The sequence below is a fragment of the Dromiciops gliroides genome, chromosome 3 (assembly GCF_019393635.1).
Source record: "Dromiciops gliroides isolate mDroGli1 chromosome 3, mDroGli1.pri, whole genome shotgun sequence".
Classification (NCBI taxonomy): Eukaryota; Metazoa; Chordata; class Mammalia; order Microbiotheria; family Microbiotheriidae; genus Dromiciops; species Dromiciops gliroides.
Window position 1 is genome coordinate 79,308,506 of NC_057863.1, and position 27,901 is coordinate 79,336,406.

Consider the following 27,901-nt stretch of genomic DNA (forward strand, 5'->3'; position numbering starts at 1 on the left):
GTCTCAAGATGTCCAGCCTTGCTGTAGAACACTTACTCCAAGAGATGTCCTAGCATGTACAAGGCTCAATTCACATCTTTCTCCACAGCCTAGAGATCTATCCCTACAGAGGTGTAGGGGAAGATATGAATTGAGCCCTTCATGGGTGTCGTTGCAACCATCACAGAATACCATTGGAACACAAAGCCAGGCAATAGGGGTCAGGTAATTGCCATCTAAAAAAAAAAAAAAGAATATCATAGTATAATTGTAAGCATTTAGAAAAAGATAAAACATTAGAAAATTTGGATAAATTTAGGAAAATTTAAGAAGTAAGCATATTTATTACTGATTATTAGAGACAGTATATATTTAGGCAATGAATATAGCTCAAGTATTGTGTTCAGTTCCAGGCATTGCACTTTAGAAAGGGCCTTGAAAACATGTGAAGGTTGTTTGAGGAAATTGGCAATGTTTGGCCAGCTAGTCAGCTAAGTGATGTCCAGCCTCAGACACTTATTAGCTGTATGACTGAGGGCAGTCATTTCACTTTGCCTTTACCTGCTTCAGTTTCCTTACTTGTGAAGTGGTAATACAGGGTGGGCCAAAAATTTATGAAGGGGTTTCAATATTTAATAATGCCTTTATTTTTGTTTTTAATTTACAATGCCATGCCTTCATATATAATATATATAGGGAATGAATTTACATTGTGTGAAAAATCTTGTAAATGGCAAAAAATAAAAATAATTTTCATAAAGTTATTAAGATACCATGACTTTTGGCCTACCCTGTAATAGCGCTTACCTCCCAAAGTTGTTGTGAGAATCAAATGAGGTATTTGTAAAGCATTTTTCAAACCTTAAGGCACTATATAAATGCTAGTAGCTATTATTATTCTGGAGAATGTAAGACTTAGGGGAAATAGGATAGCTGCTTTCAAGTACTGAAAGGGGTGTCATGTGAACTTAGTTCTCTTTAATTCTAATCAGAACTAGGAACAGAGAGGATGACTTAGGTTTGTTGTAGAAAAATACTTTCTAGTGATTAGAGATAACCAGAGGTCAATTGCAATACCCCAGAGGGTAATAGTCTCCCTATTAGCAGAGATTTCCAAGCAAAAATTAGATGTTTATTTGGGATGTTGAAGCCTGACTTTCTATACGAGTATGTGTTGGATTAGATGGCTTCCAGGGTCTTGTAATTTTGTTAAGAAAACCAGAGTAAAGAGGCCCTTATCCCAACTATATTTTTTTGTGTCCCAGAAAGGTAGTGAGGTCAGTTTAATGGAATCATCATGAGATGTACCATTCCTAAAACTAAAAGGGATAGTGATTTGAATAGCACCCACTCCTTTACTTTCTTTGCACAGTTGCCAGTCTAATATGTCTACTACTACTAGATAACTATTATATTAGTCAAATTGATCTTTATGGAAGACTATACTTTGTTTAGTCATATTAAATCATTTATAAGATCCCTTTCTTATGTATTAAACTCAGGGCCCAATTTTTTGCTTAATATAAGTTAAGGGAATAATCTATAAATCATTAGTAATGATTTTTATTTTCTGGCTAGATCTTATGGCAAATATGCTGAAGGGCAGCAAGGACAAGACTCATCATTAAAAGAAAACCACAGTGATGTTAACACTGTTGAGCATTGTGCTTCTGAAGCCATGTTTGAGTTTCCTTCTGAAATGTATGGTCTATGTGTTGATGCCTCACCTTTCTTAAACAAAAATCAAGAAGCTAAGGTAGGGAACACATTCTTAGCAAAATTTTAAGTGTGATATATACTTTCCCATAGTTTTACCTGCATTTGTAGAAAGTCCTTATCTTGCAGACTGTTCTGTTATAGCCTTAATAAATGGTGTTAAGCAGGTGTCACAAGCTGTTTGTCCAATATTTGGTTCTACTGCTGATTAAGTAGGTGACTTGAAGACTAGGAACTATACCTGATATTCCTTTAGAATAATTACTGGATGAGGAACCTCTCTACCATTGCAGTTGGGCAGCTTCTAGTGTTGGACAGTTGTCCAAAGTATTTAAGTGATTTGCCCAGTCACATGACTAGTATGTGTCAGAGGTGTGGGGCTTGAAAATTCAGGTCTTTCTGGCTCCAAAGCTAGCTCTCTCCTCTACTATAACCATACTGCTTCTCCTTAGTAATTGAAATTAACCTTTTGGAAATTTGATTTCTTTGCATGTAAAATGTTAACACCAAAAGCACAATCAGTAGACATACTAGAAGTTGACAAACCTCCTGGTCTAGGACTCAGTGGTCTAAAAGAAAAATGAGTGACAGGGAAATTAGTGGCTCATTAGGAAAGTTAATGGGGTGCAGCTAGGTGGCACAGTGGATAAAGCACCGGCTCTGGATTCAGGAGGACCTGAGTTCAAATCTGGCCTCAGACACTCGACACTTACTAGCTGTGTGATCCTGGGCAAGTCACTTAACCCTCATTGCCCCGCCAAAAAAAAAAAAATGTTTTTAAAAAGCTGTGGATATTACAGCTTTTAAAAATTTAGAAAGGGCTTCAAAATTCTTAAGATACTGGTTTCAGCAAGCAGTGACTAAGAATATTCCAGTGGCTAGTAAACTGGTTTGTGATTCTTCCAGTGCCAAATAACATGCAAAATTCAGCTTGGTCTCCCTGCTAGAGGAGTTCAAAGGATTAAAGGATTATCTTTCAGCCATCTAGTTTATCAGGGAGAATAGTATTTCTTTAAAGAATGGAAGAACTGCTCTAAAAGGGGAAAAGAATCCCAAGAGGCAGAGGTGAAGTGGTTAGTAAAACGTGACACACAGAAAGGTTGAACATTAGCACATATTACATAATGAGTCTTTTTCCCTAGAGGACTGATCTGCACACCCCCAGAGGAGGAAGTTGCAGTATTTTTGTGCTTGAGTCTTAACTATATTAACTCTTACGCTTGGTGCAATATAAGTTGTTTGAAGGGGTGTGGGAGATGTGGGAGGGTATCATGTGCAGTGGCAGCAGAGAAAAGCCTGTGTGGGCTCCAGTCACCTTAGAAGAGTATAACAGCAATGGGAACCTGGGAGTAGAGGTACGATCAGGCAAGGGAGTAGCCTTTACTGTCAAGAAGCACCTTGAATTCACACTCCGCTCCCACCATCACTGGGTAGGACCTGCAGCTCCTACTCTCCAGGAGAAAAGATCTAGTATTTGTAACCACTGAGGCAGCCTTACTTAACTGATGTGCCTAACAGGGGACATGCACACCGAGCTGTATTTCCTTGCTTCCCGATGTCTTTATTCAAGGATCAGCAAAAAAGTTACCAGGGGTAATCTTTCCTCTATCAAAAGAACCTAACAATAATTCTGTAAAACTTGACATGAAACTTTAAACACGATTAGTTGTGTAATTCAACTGAAAATCCTATTTTTTCCCTTTGCTTTTCAGTCAGGATGGTGGGAACGACGGGCTTTTCCACTGAAGGAAGAAGAGGTAGCTTTATTGTGCCAAGATGAACAAGAATATCAGATTGAAAGGCCAAGCACAGCCTTCCCTGGTGAAGTCTTCTGTAGCACTATGTCAGAACACAGTCATCCTCCAAAAAAGCAATCAGCAGACAGACTGGAAGATTACAAGCCTCCTGGTTTAGGACTCAGTAATCTAAAGAAAAATAGGTGACAGGGAACGTAGTGGTTCATTAAGAAAGCTAATTAAACTGGAAAAAACAAGGCAAGCCCCTCCCCCCCTCAACCCTCTTCAACAACAAAAGAAACCCATAATTCCAATGCATTAGAGGAACAGCATGTAATGTATTAATCTTGCTAAGAGACAGGTTAAAAATAAAAAATGACACTTTCTTTCCTTCTTGAACCACAAGAGAAAATAGTTCTTTTGGTCTCCAGACCCGAGGTGCAATAGTCATTTGCTATTAGGCAAAGCCAAATCACTGGCACCAAGAAAATGACCTATTTACTGAATTCTGGTGTCAAATGCCTACCTTTTGGTACTGCTACTTTTCCCCCTTTAAGATATACTATATGGTCCTGGTGTGTCAGACTATAGCATAATGGTTTGGGTTCTTTTTTTTTTAAATAAACAAGAAACAAAAACACTGAACTTATCAAACTGCCTTAAATATACTAAAAGTACTGTTATGTCTCCCAACTCAAGTTTTAAAATGCACATATGAATATAAGGATATAAGAAACCAATATGTAGCTACATAGATACATAAACACAGATTTTAATTGAATATAGACTTCTAAAGGTCTTAGCTATGGGAAGTTATTTTTTACATATTTCACTAGCATTAACAATTCTTATATACAAATGAGATCATCTTTTATTTTTAAATCACTGACTTCTGTTAGACACAACAGTTTGTTTTCTGTTCACTCCCAAGAGTTTAATTATTACATTAAGTCACCGTGTCTTTAGGATAGTAACTTGGGCTTCACCTATATTTACTATTCCATTCTCTCTGTACTACAAGAACCCAAATGGGTCTTTAAAGCAGGCTTATTTAAAATAATTCACTGAAAGGAAAATAACCATCAGTATGAGCTCAAAAATACTGTTTTGTTATATTCCTGGCGAATGAATTTCTTGATTCCTCACCATACCATACCTTGCTTTTAAAAGCAAGTGATGATTTGTTCATTCATATCTACTTGTATCCTAAAATGAAGCTCCTAAGATTTATACCAAGTTGTATGCATTTTAAGTGGAATCTTTTTTAAGCTACCATGCCACTAGAGTTTTGCTGCGTGGAACAGTTGAGGACAATTTATAGAAATCACTTTTTTCTCAAGGAAAAGCTATTGCTTCAAGTTATAGTACCCATATATGCACTAAACGAACACTGGCCAACTGGCCTAGTTTGTGTGATTCGACAGTTTTTGTCAGGGATTGAAAACTGATACTGGACCCTTTGGGGGGAGGAGGGGAAGTTCAATCAGATTTCAGCACTGACAAGCCTCTGCTTGTGGTTTCACTGTACATTTATTTGAAAAGAATAACAAAAACAAAAGCCTCACAAACACAAGTTTGTCCATAAAATTAAACTTGAATCTTGCTGTCATGTCTGATACCATGATCTTCTATGTAAGTTTTTTAATTAAAGTTATTTCTATATGTCTTTTGTAGTGTGAATGTGATTAAAATACTAAAACGATCCATATTATCACCCTTTCATAAGATATAAAGTGTCATGGAAAAATTTTCAAAAAAGGAACATAGCTTGGTAGTATCATTTTCAACAGTTTGCTCTGTGAAGTTTTGTACTTATCGTTTCAAAAATCTTCCTTTTCCTGCTTCCTGAAACACAAAGTAAGCAAGATAGAGTCCTATTTAAGAAAACAAAACAAAGAAAGTACTACATACCTTATAGGCAGCAACCCTAGGCCCCACACCCTATTCATTCATTCAACAGACATCAAGTGTTTACAGTAATTATACCTTAATGACATAAAAATTCACATCAACCTGAGAATAATTAAAGTTCTGGGGTTCCTGTTTTCTTGAAGTATTCATTACAGTTATCTAAATATTTGATTAAGCACAGTAGTTATAAACTCAACCTCTGATCAGGAGATCACTGCATCATTACCATCATCTTCTTTAGAGGTGAAAAAAACGAAACCATGTCAAACATACTCTCATAAGGACCTAGGTTCATACCGTTAGGCCTGTGAAAGACCCTGGAAGGGGACTGGGAGGTCCTGTCAACATCATACAAGAAATGTAGGTTGAACCCAAGTCCCAACTCTAAATCCCTGCACAGGTAAAGTCTGTTGCCTTACCTGACTGCTCTGTGCTTTAGTTTCCTCAGCTGTAAAATGGGGTAACAACTCTTCTGCTTCCTTTAAGAGTTAGAGGAATTTCAGATCCAGGATGCCAGGAGTAGCTGAGTGCTCTGTCAGATGTACAGATATTTATTACAGGTACAGAGCGAAACGGAAGCATTCCATACCCACGCTGGCACTAGCAAAACTGAATTATACATTCTCTAAAGAAGTGCTTGATTAAAGTTATTTGAAGAGTCCCCATTACTTTTTTCCTTGTAACTAGATGAGGACAGTCCTCGATGACATGTCCTACTCTTGTATTTTTGGACCCAGCCACCTGAAGGCCCCTCTAAGGCCAAATTTCTAAACCTCTGATCCGAAGAAGGAAACAAGTCGGCTTCTAAGTATTGAACATATTTTGCTATAGGCAGGAAATATTCTGAAATAAATGTTGGGTTTTTTTTAATATATAAAAAATAAACTCTTGTAAACATTATTATCCTCAGTCTTTTTATAGTTCCAAAGTAGGCTACTGCCTGAAGTGAAAGAAAACAATGGGGAATGGTTCGTGTAATCTGGTCAACTAGGAAAACATCAAGTAGCATGGTTAGTCAACATATGGCCAAGACAAGCATAAAGGGGATAGCTGGGAGGGGGAATAGGAAAAGGAATCATCTGATTCTACTCAAAGCACAGAGCTTGGATTGTTCTCAAATCAAGTCCAGTCACATAAACAAAGAGCATACACATCCACAGATGACAAAAAAGGACAACTGTTTTTCCTAAAGAAAACTAATGAGCAATAATGCAAACCTTTTCATAATGATGCACAAACATCTGAGAGTTCTCTATGAGTAGCAGTATTACCCATTTTAGTCCTTTTTTAGTTAGCAGCTGCTGTGTTCTTTTTTTCTTCTGTCTTTGAGATGCAATTTGGCTTTTTAACCTCAGGACAAGGCATCATAATATATTTCTTTTATAAAAATCAAGTCTTCTGGTAAAAAGTGTATTTTTTTTTCACGTGAAAATTTAATTCCCAACTCTTAAAAACCTAGTAGTTGTCATATATGCACTTATTTCCATTCTCAGCATATCTGAAGTCAATGAAATGAAGGCGAACTGCTCAGGACAGACTGAGGTGGCAGCAGCACGAATCTTGTGCACCAGGGGACAGTGAGGCAGAATAAGCTGGTCTAGGAGGAGGTGGGCTGGGCCAGAGTCAAGCTGCCTGGAATCTCATCTGTCCAGAGAGCGCTTCTGAGCAGCTTCTGAACAAACGTTTCTCAGGAGATTGATGACAGACCTGGGGTCCTCACTTCTCATGATGGCACTACCAGACACAATCATATTAGCCCCTGCCTGAAAGAGAAAACACTGAGGTTAGTCAACTGTGTAAAAGAAGAGACAGAATGTAGGAGGTCAAACACACTGTCAAGATGGATGTTTTACATCTCAGTATCTGACTGGAATGCATGTAATATGACCTTAATTGTCCGAAAAAAAATCATTATATAAAGATGTTTAAGGAAATTTCAAAGTATAAAGAGGTCTTCAGGATGAATATGATACTTTCAAAGTTCTTTCAATAAATATAAAAAAGATATGCTTCGTAAGTATGTGAATCTTATTTGTGTGTGTGTGTATTGGAACTTTTTAATATAAAAAGTCTGGGCCAAAATGATTGTTTTCATACTTGCCAAGAAAGCAGATTAAAAAAAAAAGTGATTATTTCTAATATCTTTTACTCTTCTATTTCTAGTCACAAATTCAATTCACAGAATCACAGGATCCAAAGGTTAAGACGCCAGAGGCTACTTTATCTGGAACAAACCACCTGAGCAAAAATGCATTCAAAGGGGCAGCTAGGTGGTGCAGTGGATAGATAGAGCACTGGCCCTGGAGTCAGGAATACCTCAGTTCAAAATCTGGCCTCAGATGCTTAACACTTACTAGCTGTGTAACCCTGGGCAAGTCACTTAACCCCAACTGCCTCGCTAAAAAAAAAAAATCTAAAAAAAAAAAACAACAAATAAGAATGCATTCAACAAAATTCTGACAAATGGTCATCTAGCATTTGCTTGAAAACCTCCAGTGAAGGGGAACCATTGCCTTGAGAATTCTCTTGGATGTGAGGATTCTTTTGTCACCTCATTCCCACTTCCCCTCAGCTAGTCTTCATTGTACATCTCTTAGTCCTTCACCATTTTGGTAGCCACCCTATCACCAGCTAATCAATACCCATTTCAATTCAACAAAAATTAAGTCCCTACTATGTACAAGGCTCTGTACTAGATGCAGGGGATACACAGACAAAAACTAAAAAAGTCCTTTGTTCCTCTCGAGGTGCTTATATACTATTAAGGGAAGCAACATGTGCACAGATGAGTAAATACAAAGTAAATTTTGAGGGATACAGGGGAGAAAGAACAATTAGGGAATTAGATAAAGTTTCCTATGAGTGGCATCTAGAAAACCTGAAAACAGCTATAGGTTCCAAGAAATGGAAGTTAAAAAGGAAAGTCATTAAAGGCATGAAGACTAATATGTAATCACTTTGGGAAGATAGGCTAGAACCAGAATGAGTAGCTTTAAATGCAGAACAAAAGTTTTTATTTTATCCTAGAGGCAACAGGGAGCCACTCAAGCTTCTTGAGCAGTGGAATGCCACAGAAAGACAGACTGAGGAGGGTAGAGACTGGAGGCAGGGAGACCAATTAAAAGGCTATTACAGGGGCAGCTAGGTGGCACAGTGGATAGTGGCCTTGGATTCAGGAGGACCTGAGTTCAAATCTGACTTCAGACACCTAACACTTTACTAGCTGTGTGACCTTGGGCAAGTCACTTAACCCCAATTGCCTTTACCCTCCCCCACCCCCAAGGCTATTACAATAGCCCAAGTGAATGGTGATAAGGACCTCAACTAAGTGAGCTGCTGTACTGAACACAACACGACAGATGTAGCAAGTCTTACATTTTATTTTTCCTCTCTATTGCAGACTAAGTTCTCATTAGCTTTTGGAGATGCCATATCATGTTTGAATTACACTGAATGTGCAGTCCATTAAAAGCATTTTATATGAAATGCTATCTAGCTTACAATACACTTACACTGTCATCCTGCCTATTAGCTTTTGCTCCCAGTTTTATGGACATCTGCAGATCTGTTAGGGGGTATGGCCTTACCATCTCTACCTTGGCCATTGAGTACGGCAGGGTCCCACTGCTCCAAATATTCCATTTCTCCTTTTGTCTTAACCCTTTCTAAACATACTCTTCATCCTACCTCAGATGACCTCTAATGCCTCCCTCAATGCCTTCCTAAACACATTTCATCTGCTCTAACTTTACCATTCCTCTTTTCCCAAACTCAAACTAGAATTAACCAATTTAACTCTATGCTGCCCTCTTAAGTCCCATACCCATCAATGCTCACACCCTGCCAGACCCCAACCCTGGGATCACTTTCCCTCCCTCTCCCTCAACTACTCTGCTTCAATTTATTTGTTGCTGCATAAAACTGGAGGAAATAACTGAAGCACGTTGACTGAGTCCCCAACAAATTTAATATCAAATCTTAACTGGTCGCTTCCTGAAAGCAATCTCTATTTCTTCCAAGGACAGAAATCCTTCTAGTTAACCATCGATTCATTGCACCTATCCAATTAATTGCCAAATGACAATTTCTACCTCTACAATAGCTTAGGAGTAATTTTTCTCAAACAGCCATCACCCGAATTAAGGTCCTCCTAACCTCTTGCCTAAACTACTGCAAAAGCCAATTTGGTATTCCTTCTTTAAGTTTCTCCTCACTCACCTATCCTCCACCACTAAGCTGCTAATGTGATTTTCCTAAAATGCTGAGCTAAGAATTTCACTCCCTATCTGACTTTCAGAGCCCTTCACAACCCTGTACTAACTTTACAACTGCACTGTACCCCACTTATCTTTCCCACACTGTTATCTTGCCACTGGCTATACCCCAAAACCTAGGACACAATCCTTTCTCACCTAAACTTCTTATAACTCCTTATTTCAGATCAAATGTCACTTTCTCCACAAATACCTTGGCTCCTGGAGAAAAGGTGTTAGTGCTCTCCTCTGCCACAATTACCCTGTATTCCTATTGTATAGGCTTGTATATGTACATGCTATTTTCTGTTATAGAATGTGAATCCCTTTGGGGCAGGGATTATGCCATTTTTTATTTGGTAGCCTCACCACTTAGCACAGCTCCTGACACAGAGTAGCTATTTAATAAAAGACTGTTGATCCAACAATCTATGCCTTATCCAAGTCACTGATAAAAATGTTAAGCAGCACAGAAGCAACCTCAGATTCTTGTGGAGAATCTTTACCCAGGAAACCTCATTACTCTCTGGGTCCAGTCATTAACTTGTTCCAAATCAACCTACTTAACTCTGCCTAGTTCATCTCTCTGGAGGAAGACACAAGCATGTTTGAAGGCAGTAGGGAAGGAGCCAGAACACAGGGAGAGATTCAAGATAAATGAGAAATTGGGGATGACAGAGGGGGGCAATATAGTGGAGAAAAGGGGATGGAGCAGCTTTTCTCCATGAGAAAAGGCTCATGTAGGTGGAGAGGTGGGCCTTGGTAAGGAACAAGGCCATATCTTCCTGTGAGACAGCAGTGAAAGAAAGTGGCAGAAGGCATCTGAACAATATGACGGGAGAAAGAGTGGAAATGGAGGAGCTCAGTAAATGGTTTCAATTTTTTCTGTAAAATATGAGACAAAATTCTCAGCTAAGAGACTGAAAGAAGGGGGCATCACAGGGAGGTTTTGAAGAGAGAAAGAAAAGGTTTGGAAGAGCCACCAAGGAGGTTTGCCTGCAACAGTGAGGGCCCAGTTGAGGTTGTGTAACAAATTGGTAGTGGCCCCAGAACAGTTGTGTGATTTTTTCCACCTATATCCAGCAGCATGTGTATAGGAGCAAAGGCAGTGGATGGTGGGAGTCAAAGGCTGAGGCCTGGCACAGTACATTTGGTGATAATATTTAGTGGTCCAGAGACTCATGAAAAGAAGATATGTAAAGCTGAACTGGTTCACCACAGGGTCAAGATGGGGAAGAGAGCCACTCTGGCTAGTGCAGTGGAGCTGATCTGGGAAAGAACTAAGGGGTCAAGGGATTGAAAGTCACAGTAGAGCCAAGAGAATTGGGTTTGGTAAGGGAAAAGAGAGCAAGATGGAAAGCCAATAGTAAAATAAGGGAATTTCAGAATTCTTGCACATGGAGAATGAGGCAGTGAATACTCAGTAAAGAGTGCCAACACACACTGAACTGGAGGGCAGAGGGTACTATTTAGGAAGCCATTATGATAGTTTAGGAAAGAGGCTATAAGGACACAGTGTGAAACAGTAGCAGTGTGTGGAGATGGAAATCTTATGAGGCAAGACTTTTCAGGGTTTTTCAACTGACTGGATGTGGTGGGTGAGGGAAAATGAAGAGTTCAAGAATGGGATCTTCAGGGAGGGGCATGTTTAGGGCTATTTATTCTCTTTTGTGTAACTTTGATGAAGTGATAACTGAAGCCATGGCAATGGATACAAGATCACCAAAGAGAATGCAGTGAAGAAGAGTTAAGGAAAAAACCCTTATTTTATAGCTTGTGACTCAAGTGAATTAACCATGGGGTATATAACCCAAGAAGGTTAAAGACAAAATGCCCTATATGTATCAAAATATTCATCTTAGTGCATTTTAGAGTGGTTAAAAAGAAAAGTACCCATCGACTGGAGAAATGCCTGAACAAACTGATAAATATATCAAGAAACAATGGAAGACTTCTATAAATGGATATGAAGTGAAGAAAAACAAAACCAGGTGAATAATACACACCATGACTATGATACTATAAGTGAAAAGAACGCTAAAAAGGAAGGCAAACTCTGAATAATTTAATAAGCAATCTTGATCTCAGAAAGCAGACAACAAAACTTATCCTTCTCTGGGGACAGGTAGGGGAAAGGGGTTCAGAATGTAACATACATCAGAGAAAGTCACCATGTAGATGGTTTTGCTTATTTTTCATTGTTTACAAGGAAGATTAAATGCTGGGATGGATAGAATATCTGGAAATGGCTGATTTTAAAACAAAAGGCATCAAAACATTTTCAAATATAATTATATTTGAATTCACACATATATATAAATGTATACATATACATGTATGTATATATGTATGTTTTCTTTTGGAAAAGGCTTGATAAACATGTCATCATTATCTAAAAGACACAACCTCTGCTTTCAAGGGGAAAATGCTTCAAGACTTGCTCTATAATACGCCTTCTCTTTCCTCAGAATACATGGGAAAGGAATCTAGCCCACGTATCTGTTCCCTCTGGGTCCAGAATGGGGAATGGCTGTCCGAAGTGCTGTTTGTATGGATTTGCTTTCCCCATTACTATTAAGGTAACTGGCCTTTGCAAGTTGTACTAAAACCTCAGACTGTATTGTCCAGTCAGGGTCAGTTTGAAACAGGAAAGAGGAAAACTGGATTCACCCTCACAGTTTGGCTCGCCTTACCCCTTGGACCGTGGTTATGATTGTTTGAATTCCTCATTTATTTTGTCTAGAAACTTTGAGAAGCATCTTACCTCTGCACATTTGTGAATTGTGTCAGGACCTACTCCACCATCTACCTCGATATCCAGAGAAGGGAACTGGGTCCTCAACCAATGAACCTAGAAACACAGGACAGGAAAAATCTGTGAATTCTAATCTGACATCTGTAGAAACAGCCTAAAACAGCAAATATTTTCTATTAGGCTTTTAGAGTCATCAAATTTTCCGCAAAATAGTCATTTTGTTTTCCTTAGTCTTAGGAAAAAATAACCTAAGATGTCCTATTTATCTAAGGTAAGGAGATACTTAATATGGAGCCTGTCAATTTGGAAACCCCTCAGATATTGCAAAGCACCGTTCCTATTTTACAAAGCTGAAGATAATAACAGTTAGCATTTATAAAGTGCTTTAATAGTTGCAAAAAATGTAACATACAACATTCATTTCATCTGAGTTAAAAAAAACAAAAGGACATCTTTAAGTATGACATTTGTGTCTCATGTGTTCAAAAGAAAGTGGGACTAAACTATTTACACCAGAAAACTGTTGCAAAATATGTGTAACTTTCTTTCTGGAAGGAACTGTTTAGGTTCTTGATGAAGGAGTGACATGATCATATTTGTGAAGATTATTTAGGAGATTATATGGAGAGGCACTGGAGAGGAGAAAATGGAAACAAATAAAAAGAAAATGTCCACTGGGAGGGATGAGTGACTGAACTAGGGTAGTGGCCTTGCGAATAGAGAAGGGGAGAGATAAAAGAACTGGTGACCAGACTTAGCATCTGAATATATATGGGAGATGAAGAAGGGTGAAGAGGTGAAGATGCCTCTAAGACTGAGAACCTGGGTGAATGGAATAATGGTAGGTAGTGCCCTCAACAAAAAAAGACAAGAATTTAGAAGAGTGGGTTTTGGAAGGGCGGTGAAGGCTACTGCTCATCCGTGTTTTGTTTTGTTTTTTAACTATGTCCTGCAGGTGAGAGCAATGAAGAAATCAAGTATGGCTGAATTTGAGGAACAATTTCAATTAGACCTCTATTTGGAGAAGAGGTTACAAAGAGCTATGGGAGAGTAGTTACTAAGAAAAAGAATGAAGTCACAGACTCAGCAAAAGTGTATAGCCAAAATGACACAAAGCAACAGTTAGGAAGAAAAAAAGAAAATGTTCAAATATTCACAAAAAGGCCAGGGGCAGCTAGGTGGCCCAGTGGATAAAGCACCAGCCCTGGATTCAGGAGGACCTGAGTTCAAATCCAGTCTCAGACACTTGACACATACTAGCTGTGTGACCCTGGGCAAGTCACTTAACCCTCATTGCCTTGCAAAAAACCAAAAACCAAAAAAAAAGGCCAAAGATCAAAACTTGTGAAATAAAATAAACTTCTGTCTGATTTCCACAACACAGACAAACAGCTGCATCTCAATACCACACCCGTTATTACCTTTGGCATCATGTCTTCCATGAACTTCTGTCCTCCAAATCCTGGTTCCACTGTCATGACTAAGGCCATATCTATCTGATTGGCCCATGGTGCCAAATACTCAACTGTAGTGCCAGGTTTAATAGCAAGACCAACCTATGACATGAAGATACATGTTATTCTACGAATCACCATTCTCATCTTGTATCAAAGTACTTTATGTTAGACATAAAAGAAATCTTCTAGGGCTCCATCTCCATATAATGTTTTGGATAATCATCACCAGCTGAAAGTCTCCCGGTACATTCTTAATATTCAGTAACATATATGAATTATTGAAGACAAGTAGAAACACAAGAGTATTAATGACAATGTCATTAGAATGATTTTTGTTTGAAAAAGGATTAAGAAAACATCAGGGAATGTTAAGAGCTGAAGGGAATATTGGCTAACAGTAACCCTTAACCTCTCATTTTTCTGGATTTCTTCACTGGTGACTTGCCCAAGGTTGCATCTAGTTAATGACAGAAGGCATACCAAACCTCAAGTTTCCTCAAACACTACAATGTGAATCAAATGTTTGCTCAAGTTAACTGAAAGACATGTAGCCATTCTAGGCATTGGCAAAGCCAAAATAAGAGTTATTTCCTCCAACTAGCAGTTACTTATTACAGCTTCTCTGTCATTTCTTATATACTCTCAAATCTTCGATAGTCAAAAACAGACCATGGCTTCTTACTTTCATCCCATTCTCTCGAATGTCTTTAATCAGTGCTCCAGGGTTCTCAGTAGCTTCCAGATGAAAGGTGTATTGATTTGCTCCTGCTACAGCCATAGGCTTTACCCACTGTTCTGGTCTAGAAACCATCATGTGCATGTCTGAAAGGAACAGCAAAATTAAGAATGAACAGAGATACAACTGACTTATATTCCCTTGGTCAATCTGAATGAAGCTCTAAGCTATTAAAAACTCTGTGGAGATTATTAAAGTATTTTAACACCTGCTAATGTTATCTCAACTGCCTTTTGGGGGGCTAATAACAATACAATTTTTTTTCCTACTTCTATCCTTCCTTTTCTGAACTAGCTTGCAAACTTACATATGGTTTTCAAAAATCTAACTTCCAGCAGAATTTCTTTGTGTACTTAGTTTAGTTCAGCTGCTTTGCCTAACTTTATTTTATTTTCATAAATACTATTTCTACTTCCTTATATAGCACATCAGGTAATGTAATGAGGTGCTAGAATCCTCAAAGTACAGTTCCATCATCAGATAAATATATAAATAAATGATGGAAAATCTGTTCCACTTTAAATCTGCTTCTTTTGAATTTCATGATCTTAGAATCATTTGGCTTGTATCTCACGACAAGTTTTTTTGTGGGCTCATTTTCCTCCCTACTGTTCTCTAACAACACTGTGGGGGCAGCTAGGTGGCGCAGTGGACAGAGCACCGGCCCTGTATTCAGGAGGACCTGAGTTCAAATTCGGCCTCAGACACTTAACTAGCTGTGTGACCCTGGGCAAGTCACTTAACCCCAATTGCCTCAAAAATAAAATAAAATAAAAACATTAAAACAAACAAACAAACAAAAACAAAAACACACTGTGGATAATGTTCCACTACATTTTTTCATAACTGTTCTTCAAATGAGTTACTCCTTTAAGCCAGTGTCTCTTCACTTGGAGGCTCTAAAATATGGTGATAATCAGAGTCAATCTCTTTACCTCATTTCATTTCTTATTTTTTAGTCAATGACTTCTTTAGATTGAAGCTCTTTTATATGAATAGTATCTTATTCTCAGTTTTATCCTTTGTTCCATTTTGGTGTTGATACTGACCAATGCATTAATAAATAGCTTAATTGACTGTAGAAAGGACCCTACACCATGTCTATTAAGATATAGTCGGGACAGCTAGGTGGCGCAGTGGATAAAGCAATGGCCCTGAATTCAGGAGGACCTGAGTTCAAATCCAGCCTCAGACATTTGACACTTACTAGCTGTGTGACCTTGGGCAAGTCCCTAACCCTCATTGCCCCGCAAAAAAAAAGAAAAAAAGGAGGAAAAGTTATAGTCAATGTATTTTTTGGAGAAGATACTTATTGCTCACCAGAGCTTTATGACTTCTTGAAGATTATTTTTATGACATGAGGCTGTAAGGCTTCTCAGTCATCTATATGTCTCTGGCCTCTTTCATATAACTACGCACTGTACTTTCTTATTCTTTTTCACTATGCCCACCTTCCTATCACAGAATCTTGAAATTGGAAGGGACCTAAGAAGCCATCCAGCCCATCCCATTCCTGAAGAATCCCTTCCCCAACACAAAAACCCATCCAACCTTCGCCTGAAGAGAGCAGGGGGACCCTTAGCTCCTGGGGCAGTCCACGCTATCTTTCAATTAAATTTTCCCCCCTAGATTGATAGGAAAATCTGTTTCTTTGCCACTTCTACTGCTCCTAGATTTGTCCTCTGGAATAAGGAGAAAACAATTCGTTTTACACAAAAGTCTCTGAACTACTGAATGCTGGTGTTACGGCCTTCCTGTCTCCTTTTCTCTAATCTGACTATCCTGGGGTCCTTCGAATGAGGGAGTCCTGTCCCATCCTAGTCACCCTTCTCTGGACACGCTTGTTTGTCAACTTCCTTTCTAAAATGTGACATCCAGAATCGAAGCATCATTGCACGCAATTAAATTCAATAAGCATCTGTTATGTGTAGCAAGAGACTAGGCTAGCCACTAGAAATACAAGCCACGTTTCCTGTACTCAAGAAAACTCACACTCTACAGGAGAATGACAACGCCCACACAAGTAAGAAAATAACTGAGGTTGGGGGAATGTTTGGAGGAGGTGGGCCGTGGATAGCTCACCTGGGTGTTCCACTTATCCACTAAGGTCCGATAGGACACCGTGCCGGGAATGGGGGGCGGGGTGGGGGGGTGAAGAGAACCAGCTTACACACAGGCAACGAGGCAAGAGATAATGGGAAATAGCAAGTAAGCCTGTTTGGCTGCAGTGTCCAATGCATGCAGAAAAGTAATATAAGCCTCAGTACAGAAGATGTTAAAAGCTTCAAATGCCAAAATAATTTGCATTTTATCCTTGAGGCAAGAAGGAACAACTGCAACTTCCTGGATAGTGATATGATCAGGCCTATGTAAATTAGGATTGTCAATTTGGCAGTTATATGAAGGCTAGATTATTAGAGAAGGTAGAAACTTGAGGCAGGGAGACCAATTAGGAGACTAGAGCAACAGTCAAGGCCAGAAATGATGAGGACCTTAACTAGGGTGGCTGTCATATAAGTAAAAAGAAATACAGGTTAGGGTAATATTGACTTGGCTTAGAGAAGCACATAATTTTCTTCCCCTCCAACCACTACAAGAGATTTCATTATATAAGTAGAAATAATCATGTGGGGTTGTTTTTTCTTTTGCCTATATTTGAGAACTGCAAAGTAAGACAAACAATGCAATTTCTTGTTGCTTTTAAGGGCACAATAAAATCACCATGCAGTTGGGTACTGGCACTATCATAATAGAATGTCACAATGCCTCCCCACCCCCACCTTTTTTTTTTTTTTTTTTGCAAGGAACCAGGAGAGGCAGTGGGGGGAAAAATCTGTCTCATGCTCTGATTCAAGGAAAACCTGGTAATATCAAGGAACTAAGGAGATATTGGCAGAATGATTTTGATTCTCCACAAAATGGACCTCAGCTTCTTCACAAGCAATCAAAAATAGGTTTTATTTAACCCAGTCAAAAAAAAAAAATCACAAGAGCTCAAATTGGAGTCTCAAACAGGAAAACCTCTTCTCTTTTCCAGTGGCCAACCTTCCTTCCTCGTGGGCTTTAGCTTCCCTTGGAATTGTTCCCACAATTCACAGTACTTGCAAAGGCCTACAGAGTCTAGGTTGCTTCTCAGGGCACAAAGTTTGCTGATGTGCCAATCCTTCATTTTGTCCTGTGTCGTTCAAAAGGTTCAGGCCTCTTTCCTACTCTGAATGAGACAGGGCATCGCCCTCTTCTTTCTACTCTCTCTCAGTAAGGTTATGAGTGTCCTGCACCTGACCTTCTGGTCACTCAGTGAAGCTGCATTTTTCTTTCAAAATATTAGTCTACTGCCAGGCCAACAGTACTTGTGGCTTCCTGTAGAGGTCATGTGAATGTTTAGATCTCTTGAAGTCTGCAACCCAAGCTTCATTTAGCTATAACATCTCTGTCTTCTAGTTTTACTTATAGCAAGAATGTCAATATAGATTACTTCAATTCCTGCTGTAGTATGCCATCTCATATTTAGAGATTTGGGGATTTTTAAAAATGCAATTTTAACTGTAAGATGCTCTCAGTGAGGAACTTCCTCTATCAACACAGAGAAGAGCAATTTAAGATCCTAGAGAGTTGTCTGGGGCAAGAGGGTGGTGTGCCCAGGGTCACAGAGCTAGCATGTACCAGAGGAAGGCCTTGAAACCAGGTCTTCCCAAATCACAGGCCATTTTTCTCTCTATTCCAACACTCTGCCTCACATTGAGAGTACCAACGATTCATGTTTTTAACAGGGTAAAAATTGTATGGTTCTTAGTATCCCATATTCTCTTTTCTGCTACTTGGTCTTGGTAACTATGGAAGGGAGCTGTGTGGGACTGAAAGCCGCATTTAATTTTTCATTCTACCTCAACATCTAACTTGTCCTGTTCTCACTAGCAACACAGTCATCACCTTAGTTGAGACCTGAGAAAAATGATTATTAGTAACGAATAATTTGAGGAGATCCAGAGTTTTCTCCTTCAAAAGTACTGATTTTAAAAGTTCAGCCTCTGGTAGGACATTACTGATAATGAGACTGAATGAACTTTCCTCAATCTTGGTCAGACCTCGCCCCCCACCCCCTTACACACACAAGGAATTTAATCTAAGGAGGGGAAGCCCATGGTGTTCTACTAAAGCTTGGGCAGAGACAGAGCCTTTTGTCTAGACAGCCCAAGGGTGCAGGTGGTCTGAGATAGTTTCTCTGTCTAAGGGAGACAATGTCACTCCAAGTCCTTCACTGAACACTTACTCTTCAAAGGGTATATAAACTTGTGAGACCAGCACCCTGACTGTCTTTAGTCTAAGAGGGAAGGCCAGATGACCATCCTTTTATTAATAACATGCTGGCCTTATTAATAAAATTATTAAATTACCCAGAAACTGTTGCTCTAACCTTTTTAATCCTCACAGGCACTATAACCTTTCACAAAGACTACAGCAATGCTCTTGCAACTGCCCTTACGGCTGCCCTAATCCAATCACACACTTGCCAAAGCAATTTCCCTTAAGTCCAAGTCTGATCAGGTCACTCTCCTTGTCAAATGAACTGAATGGTTCCCAGTTATCTACAGGATAAATCCTCAATTCCTGTTTGGTTTTTAAAAGTCTTTTATAACCTAACCCCAACCTCTTTATGGAGTCGATTTAGATTACCTTCCTGCCTTGAATTCTATGTTTCAGCTCTGCTTCTTACACACTGCACTCATCCCCTGTCTGCATGCTTTACAAATACCTGAAGAAAGAAGGAAAGGGAAAGGGAAAGGAGAAAGGGAAAGATATACCCAACTGAATGCAAAATACTAGAGAACAGAAAGGAGAACTAAGGTTTTCTTAAATGGGCAATGCAAAGAAATAGAAAATAATAGAATGGGAAAGACAAGAGAACTCTTCAAGAAAACTCAAGATATCAAAGGAACATTTCATGCAAAAATGGGCATGACAAAAGACAAAAATAGTAAAAGTAGAAGAACTTAAGAAGAGGGAGTAAGAATATACAAAAGAATTATACAAGAAATATTTTAACATCACCAGTAACCATTATGGTGTGGTTACTAACCACTAATATCAAATGAAATCATGTAAGCCTTAGGAAGCATTGCTAACAATAAAGGCTAGTGGAAGTGATAGAAATCTAGCTGGGCTACTTAAAAGCCTAAAAGATGATGCTGTTAAATGTCACCAACCTGAGGAATAGGATAAAAACTCTGAAATCTAGGTAACTATCATTAAAGAAATGGGTTATTCTATATTGTAAGTATGAAGATAGAATTGTATCCTTAATGAGGGAAGGGTGGGTGGGTAGGGGGAGAAATATGTCCTGAGAGCAGTGTGGGAAGAGAGAAAAACTATTTCACTAGTCTCAACATACAACCAAAAATAAATAGCACACAAATTCTACATTTAAAAGACATTTAAATATAATGCACTGCAAATTTTATGACCATACAACCGTAAAAGCTGCATACCTGACAAGAGCCATTTTTTGAAGGGTGAAGAATAGAGGTACAGAATAAAAAACTTCTGGGCCATATTCAGGTTTTATAAAAGGCCAGATTTAGGATAGAGTACAGCCTAAGTTCAGACCATTACAGTATACCAAAGCCAACATAAGAACCATCCCCCCTCCCCCTTTATGGCATTGGATAGAGAAGCAAACTATTTTGAATTTAATTTAATTGGCTATACCACTGTGCTTAAGATTTAATAACTACTTACCAAAGAAAGGGTCTTGGCCCAGCTGCTTTCGAAGGCTTTCTACCACGGGGTGACCAAAGGTGATATTGGGAACAAAATGCCTACAAAACAGAATTATTTTTTCAATGTAATTAACTCCATTTTCTTAACATTTCAACAGTGAAGATTGGAGGGCGGGAGAGACAACACAATTCAACACTTTATAGTGTCAGTATTAAAATAACTTAAGCATTCTTAGAGTACTTCAATTTAGAAAAGCAATGATCACTTAGAATATTTAACAAAAAATACATTCTTAGGACTATTTTACACCTTTTGAATATATTATTTGATAAAACAACCCTGAAGTAAGTAGAGCAGGTAAAGAATAATATTTCTTCAACATATGAAGAAAATGATGCCAACTCAGAAAGGCTAGATGGTTTGCCTATGGTCACAGAATTGGAGTCCACTGTGTATACTAAAACTAGAGTATGCTCTCTCATGTTCCCTATAACTGTGTCATCCATATAGGAATATGGATTCCTACATATTTGCTCCCAAATATAATACTAACTTTTGACCATAAACTCCCTTTGTTGACTGGTATTCAATTTCAAAAGATTATCAATGAAGCCAGATAATATTTTAAATCATTTATTCAGCAAGCATATGGTTAATGACATGAATTTGGATAATATAAGCATTAAAGAGACAAAGTGGTGAAAGGGGATTACTGTAAGAACGGTTTCATGGACAGTTCCAAAGTCAAAACTCTGGCAATGGTAATCTGGAGGTTAGGCCACTCTGACACTGCCCCAGCAGGATTGATTTTCAGGGTTGATCAAGTACAAGTCTCCTATGTTTATTTACCTTCTGGAGCAAAAGAGATAAGAACAAGCAGTAAAGTCTAAGGGATAGTATACTAGAATGAGCCCAAAGTTCTGGATTCCAGGCCCTGTTCCTCTAACTTGTAGTAAGAACTTAGGCACCTGACTTTACAAGCCTTTACAAATAAAGAGTGCTTTCTACCTAATTGTTATGATTAAAATTCTTTCACCTTACTGGAATACAAAATAAAGAGGTACCTATGACCCTTGGTTTATATTATTTATCTGCTGAACTCTTACGGATCAGTATAATTTACCAGAACACATTACAAGCAACACAGACAAAAAAAGGAAATTAAACTGACACCTTAGGTAAAGAAACTAAGTCTAATGCTGGTTGCAGGTGATCTTTCCTTTGCAAGGTCACACTGCGTGCATTGATAAATTATATCAATGGATACACTTTATAATTAGAATTTTCTGATGGTTTTTTTCTGTATTCTTTCTTTTAAACAGATAACGCCTTAGGACCAGAGAACAGGAAGAATCAAAGGATCATAGAGTAAGTAGAAGACAGTAGTAACTGGTGGTTCTTAACTTTTCTTCCTTAGTATGGTGAATATGATATAAGTGCTAACCCACTTTTAGACCCTTCTCTCTAGTAGCAGCTGAAGATTACTTTCCCTTCGCTGAAGAAATTCAACACTTAGGGGGTCAGTTGTGAGTGTTCCCTCATCCAAGGCCATGTTTGGTAGATGACATTTGAAAACTGATGTTGTCAATGTGATGATGTGTCTTTCTGGACCGAGCTGCGCTGCTCCTCATTCAAAAGGCATAAAGCCAGCCCACTGTCAGCGCACATTCTAGTCCAACAGCATGCTTACCAAGGAATGGGATTTGAAAAATATGAAGAAACAAAGGCTCTTCCCCTAGTTGTAATGAGAAATCAAGACTAGCTGAGTTTCTTTTCCCAGCCTCACTCTGGGTAATTCTTTACCTCATTCAACAAGCAACACTTAACTGTTTACTAGTCCAATGGAAAGACATTTCCATCTAGGAAATTCTCTCACTATTGTGAGAAAATAACGATGAATTTCTTGAGGGACCCAGAGACCAGTTTCTCAGTCCTTCCCCACTTCAGACAGTCCAGTTCTCCTAGATCTGGGACAAACCCAAGGGAACAAAAGAAATGGAGATGGATTCTTTTTTGTTTTGGTTTTTTGGGGCAATGGGGGTTAAGTGACTTGCCCAGGGTCACACAGCTAGTGTCAAGTGTCTGAGGCCAGATTTGAACTCAGGTCCTCCTGACTCCAGGGCAGGTACTTTATCCACTGCACCATCCAGCTGCCCTGAGATGGATTCTTTTGTCTGGCTCAGTGAAGTAAGGGTCTTTGTCATCAGTAGAGTTCATTTTAATATGGACCACCTTCAAATCATGTCAACCAATGGAATTGGATGATGCTAACCAATTAGGTTGGATCAATGTATTCCTCTCTCAAAAGAGGAAATAAACCCTTGAAAGACTCCATTATAGCTTTTTGGGTTTTAGAGACTCTTTTGGCTCTCTTTTAAGACTTGTAGGTCTTCTGAACTCTTAGGTCTCCGTGAGACCACTAGCTGTCTCTCTAGGAGACAGCATGGGTCTTTTGGGGCTTTTCTCCTGCTTGCTCTAACTGGCACACTGATACCATGAGAAGTTAGGGAGACGTGGTCAATTCTTTAGTGGTATAATATTAATAAAATAATATGCTTAACCAAAACCAAACTAACAGTGATAATAATTAATTTTTTAAAACACATTTTATATCTCAAAAATTCCTAATCAGTGAAGTGGGACAAGTCTGCAAATAGCATGCAGTAACAATATTTAAAACCACATCTAAGTATTCAGACCACTGTTTTTCTTTCAGTAGGTCTGTTATGATAAAAATATAATTGTTAGTTCCTTGCTTTAAGTTAGATCACTGACATTTTATAGTTTCACTGCTGTATAGCTAAACAACCTGGACACCTCATGTACCTCTCCAAGACTCCTAGCAAGTCAAAGATAGTAAAAAGTTTAAGGTTGTACTAGGTAGGGGGCAGCTAGGTGGCTCAGTGGATAAAGCACAGGACCTGTATTCAGGAGGACCCGAGTTCAAGTCTGGCCTCAGACACTTGACACTAGCTGTGTGACCATAGGCAAGTCACTTAAATCCCACTGCCTCCCCCTCGCCCCCCCAAAAAGGCTGCACTAGGTAGTACAGTACAGCAGATATATAACTTGAACCCAGGTCTCTTCAAAATCAGTTAACTTTCTCATCCCAAAACAACATCAGACATTTTCCTTTACTCTGGTGAATCATGCTGGGGATGGCTTCTCATATCAGTAGCAAGCCATTTCCAAAAATACTGAATTTAACTAATTAGCATCCATATGAGTTCCCATAATCTTGCACTAAGCTCATTACGTTACAGGTCTCCCAAGTCTCTACCACTACAGAACTTCTCTGGACATTCAGAAATGCAATTATAATGATGGTTCTCGAATGTCCCCTTCTTCATATTAGCTTTCTACACACACACACACACACACACACACACACACACACACACACACACACACACACACTGCTCGAGTACCCTCTTAGTGAATTTCCAATGCTTCAGTCAAAGTGCTTTTTAAGTTTTTGTTCAGAAAACCATATGGATGGAGGGGATGGACCTGGAGAGAATGGATCCAAGTTCTAATAGTGTATGACGTAATGAAAGAGAATAAGCCAAGGCACCCAGGAGAAAAAGAAAACCAGTGACAGCACAGCTCAGCTAGAACCCAGGATTTGTCATGCCACCCCAGTTCAATTCCTAATGTCAGAAAATGATTAGATGGAATTGACAGTGGTCACCTCCTCAGGGGAACACTCTTGACTACGTCTGGGCTTAGAAACAAGGAGAGGTTGTAAGAAATTCAGAAGATGTAAACATTGTCTCTTCACCCCTCCCTGTTAAAAACTGCCAATGGAGAATAAAATTATAGACATTATAAAACAAAGATCTCTTGCCCTCTCCTCCCCCTGAATAACAAATTGCAAAATGATGGCTGGTGTTTTAACTGCTTTCCTATGTCTGACACAACACGCAAGCATTTGAGTGTTTCTTAAGCTACTTCAAGCCTATTCGGCTTCAGCAATCTTTTGTCTGGTCTCACTCTCCAAAACGGTTGTTTTAAGCATGGCCTTTGTAGCTTCCCTTCCATGTGGGTGGATCCCGTGATCCACCCACCATCCAGGGGGCTCTTACCACAATGAAAAAACCTACACAGAACTTTGAACTTAGGTTATACTACCAAAGAGTACCCACTAAATGTGGGAGGGCAAAGATATAAGAGTCCTGGAATCTGGTAAGCTGGGTCAGAGTACAGATGGTAATGTCCAGTTCACTGTTTAACCACAGGCAAGTTACAACCTCTCTGAACCTCAGTATCCCTTTCTGCTTGGCACATATTAAGTACCCAATAAATGCTTTTTCATTTATTCCTTCACTGAAATGAGAATATTACTAACTACGCAACTGGGTAGTTGTGATGATGAAATGAAATGTGAAAGTTATCTGGAAGCTTCACAAAAAGTCAAGTTGAATGGAAATGAGGTGAAATGTGAAGAAAAAACACCATTAATTTAAGAGTCTACTTTTAATTGACAAGAGGATTCAAAAAGAAATGTAAAAATGGCATCAACTGCTAAATCACAAAAAGGAGGTTATGGGGCAACTTAAAAGTTTTTTAGTATTTAAAGGTTAAAGCTCAGGGCTCTCAAAAGAAAGTGTTACATAACATCCTTATTAAACAGTGACTGTTTACTCATTTTATTTTTACTGAATACAGACTGTTAAATACCTATTGCAATAGCATCCTAACATATCTTCAGCCTTCATTTTCACTACCCACCCCCATCATTCATATCACTGCCAAAATAATCTTCCTTATGCAGACATAGATCTTATCACTCCTTAAGAAATCTCCAGTGCTTCTCTATTGTCAGCAAAGTAAAATACAAACTCCGGTCTCTTATCTTCTATGCTATTATCAAACCAAACTACTCTGTCCCCGGTCGCCTTAATCTGTAGTCTTCTGCCTAAACCTCTTCTAGTGTCCCTAGAACATCCCCCTTCTCTATTGTTACCCCCTGAAAAGCATAATCCATTGGAAGGAACAACTGATCTCAAGTCAGAGGACCTACATTCAAATCCATCTCTGTTAACTTGCTACCTTTGAAACCCCAGGCAAGTTATTTCTTTCTGAGCCTCAGTTCCCAAACAGAAGAACTCCAAAGTCCCTTCTAGTTCTACATCAAGTTTTTCCCTCCTTTAGGGACCAACCTAAATGTCATCTCCTCCCCAAAGTCTACCCTGGTAAGGACTTTCTCCCTTGGAGATTTTCATAGAATAAATTGGGAAACTCCCCAATTAATGCTATCACTGCAGCTTTTAACTCTATTCTTGCTTTATTTTATTGCTAGGTGATAACTGATTATTGGCTATTTTATGAGAATAGGTATAGTCTTATCTAAATTCTATCTTCCTCAGTAAGTAGCAGGGTCCAGCACAAAGTAGCTGTTGATTGTTTGCTAAATTAGAATTTGTTTAACTCCAGAGTGGAAGGTAAACTGAAGAATAAAAACATGACAGTAGAGAGCTGTCCTAATGTTTCTTCAGGTAAATATGGGCCAGTGAAGTAAGAAAAATGAAGAGCTAGAGGCAAATAGTAGGCTTGGAATTACTAAGGTAATTTTAATGCTTATACTGCATGTATTATACAAGAAACCTGAGCATGGCATAGAAAAGTGTGAAAACATCTATTCAGAGGATCTAGTACTCTCAATTTTCATATAAAGAGAGTCATTGCAGTGTAGAGGATAGAAAGTTGACCCTGGAGCTAGGAAGAGCTGGATTTCACGTCTAGCACCTGACGTACTGTGATGCTGTAAGTTATGGAGAAGGTGACAATTTGTATTGGCACATAGACTTTCCTCTAGCAAAGAAATAAAAAATTCAGTTCCTATTCCTGTTCATATACCCAGTGCTTCTAACCATGATCTTACATGTAATAATCTGTGGGGCTCAGAAGAGAGTGCTAGGCCACTGACAGAGTAAAATGCACATTCTAACTCTGTCAAAAGCTTGAAAAAGTATTTCAACATGTCTGCATATATAATTTTACATATATCTATCCTAGGGCAACTAACATGAACCTCATTATGGTCCAGCAACTTTATTATTTGGACTATCTAAAAGTACTTAAGAGCCACGGTGGATAAAGAACTGGCCTCAGAGATAGAAGACCCAAGTTCAAGGTTAAGTCTCTGACACAGAATAGCTAGCATTTACATCTTGCCACTTTATGCCTATGAAGCGAAGGGAGCTGGGTAGCACAGTGGATACAGAGCCAGCTCAGAGTCAGGAAGACCTGAGTTCAAATCCGATCTCAGATACTAGCTGTGTGACCCTGGGCAAGTCATTTAACCCTCTTTGCCTCAGTTTCCTCATTTGAAGGAAATGTCAAACCACTCTGGTATCTCTGCCAAGAAAACACCAAATAGGGTCAGGAAGAGCCCAAAATGACTGAAACAACTTCACCACCACCACCCATGAAGGAACAGCTCACTGTCAGCTCTGAAAGCATTTTAAGCCTTAAAACTGATTTTTAAAAATAGCTTTAGGGGGCAGCTAGGTGGCGCAGTGGATAAAGCACTGACCCTGGATTCAGGAAGACCTGAGTTCAAATGTGACCTCAAACACTTAACACTTAGTAGCTGTGTGACCCTGGGCAAGTCACTTAACCCTCATCGCCCCCCTCCCCCAATTGCTTAAAACGGCCCTAAGCCTTTTGGAATGCCTGGTATTGGTAAATGGCTGGTACATAAAACATGACCTCAAAGATTTTTTTTTAAAGTAGCTTTTGGTTCCCATTCATTTTCATCAGTCCTAGCTAAAGAACCAGGCGAGTTGGGAGAGTTCCTCTGTGGGGTGTTGCTGCGCCAAGAGCCCCGCGCCAGCGCCTTCCATCCCCTCTGTGGGCCTCACTTTCCCGGCCTGGAACAAGCACTAGTCAGGGAGGTATCTGATCCACGTCCAAGTCTCTGAGCCCGAGTGAGGGGCACGGGCCGCGGGCGGCCACGTCCCTGGGCACGCCGAGGCTCCACCCCTCGCCGCCCAGGCCTCCCGGAAGAGCACGTGCAGTCGCAGCTCCAGACCGACCCGACCCGACCCGACCCGACCCGACCCGAGCTCCAGCTCCCGCTCTCCCCCGCGGAGTTACCCGTCCATTACATCCAGGTGCAGATAGTCGGCCCCGGAATCCAGCATCCGGGCGCACTCGGCCCCCAGGCAGGCCAAGTCGCTGTTGAGAATGGACGGGCCGATTTTGCAGCCTGACGCCATGGTGGGTACTGGTGCCCGGAACGATCCTCTCACGGACAACACCTCGACCCTCGTCTGACCCCTCCCTCCGCTTTCCGTCTGGGTCTTCCGGTGCCGCCGGAAATAAACTCCTTCGCACAAGGGAAGTCCCGCCCCCGGCTCCTCGAGCGGAAGCGGAATGAAGGGTGTGGCCAAAGCGCGGCTAATGGGCGCGATGCGAGGCTGGCCTGACTGCCCAGCCCCAGGTATGCTGGGTTTTAGGTTTATTTATCTTAAGGTATATTTACTTAGTTCCTCCCAGTTTTAGATTCATTCTCATCCTGCAGGTTTTATCTTATGCATTTAAACACGGTTCTGAGCGGGGGCCCATGGGCGCCTCCAGGGGCTCGTGACCCCGCGGGACCCGCGTTTTCCCCTTTGTCGCCCCTGGCTTGGCTC

At 39.7% G+C, this 27,901-nt stretch overlaps 2 protein-coding genes across 4 annotated transcripts in view; one reads left to right on the forward strand and one right to left on the reverse strand.

Annotated features, from left to right (window-relative positions):
• KANSL1L (KAT8 regulatory NSL complex subunit 1 like) overlaps positions 1-5,055 on the forward strand; it is a 148,132-nt gene extending 143,077 nt beyond the window's left edge. The window contains exons 13-15 of the mRNA XM_043992796.1: positions 1-204; positions 1,558-1,735; positions 3,408-5,055. Coding sequence (XP_043848731.1) covers positions 1-204; positions 1,558-1,735; positions 3,408-3,638 — 613 coding nt within the window. The 3' untranslated portion in view covers positions 3,639-5,055. The remainder of the gene's footprint in view (positions 205-1,557; positions 1,736-3,407) is intronic.
• Positions 114-27,560, reverse strand: RPE (ribulose-5-phosphate-3-epimerase). Of its 3 annotated transcripts, XR_006355574.1 has the most exons (7): positions 27,363-27,560; positions 20,280-20,359; positions 14,490-14,629; positions 13,772-13,906; positions 12,360-12,446; positions 6,560-7,105; positions 114-215 (listed from the first exon to the last, which is right to left on the reverse strand). XR_006355574.1 is itself a non-coding variant. In XM_043992797.1 (6 exons), exons 1-6 carry the CDS (start codon positions 27,482-27,484, stop codon positions 6,983-6,985), a joined length of 687 nt encoding a protein of 228 aa, XP_043848732.1. In that variant the 5' UTR covers positions 27,485-27,560; the 3' UTR covers positions 6,416-6,982. The 3 variants fall into 3 exon arrangements, 2 of the variants coding, with proteins under 2 accessions (XP_043848732.1, XP_043848733.1); XM_043992797.1 differs by lacking the exon at positions 114-215 and having other exon boundaries at positions 6,416-7,105; XM_043992798.1 differs by lacking the exon at positions 114-215 and having other exon boundaries at positions 6,416-7,105; positions 27,374-27,504.
• Between the last annotated feature and the right edge of the window lie 341 nt (positions 27,561-27,901).

Coding starts and splice junctions, on each gene's coding strand:
- RPE (XM_043992797.1), bottom strand. CDS start 27,484: ATGGCGTCAGGCTGCAAAATCGGCCCGTCCATTCTCAACAGCGACTTG. Junction 20,360..27,362: donor CACCTGGATGTAATGGACGG/GTAACTCCGCGG, acceptor TCTGTTTTGTAG/GCATTTTGTTCCCAATATCA. Junction 12,447..13,771: donor TGGAAGACATGATGCCAAAG/GTAATAACGGGT, acceptor CTGTGTTTCTAG/GTTCATTGGTTGAGGACCCA.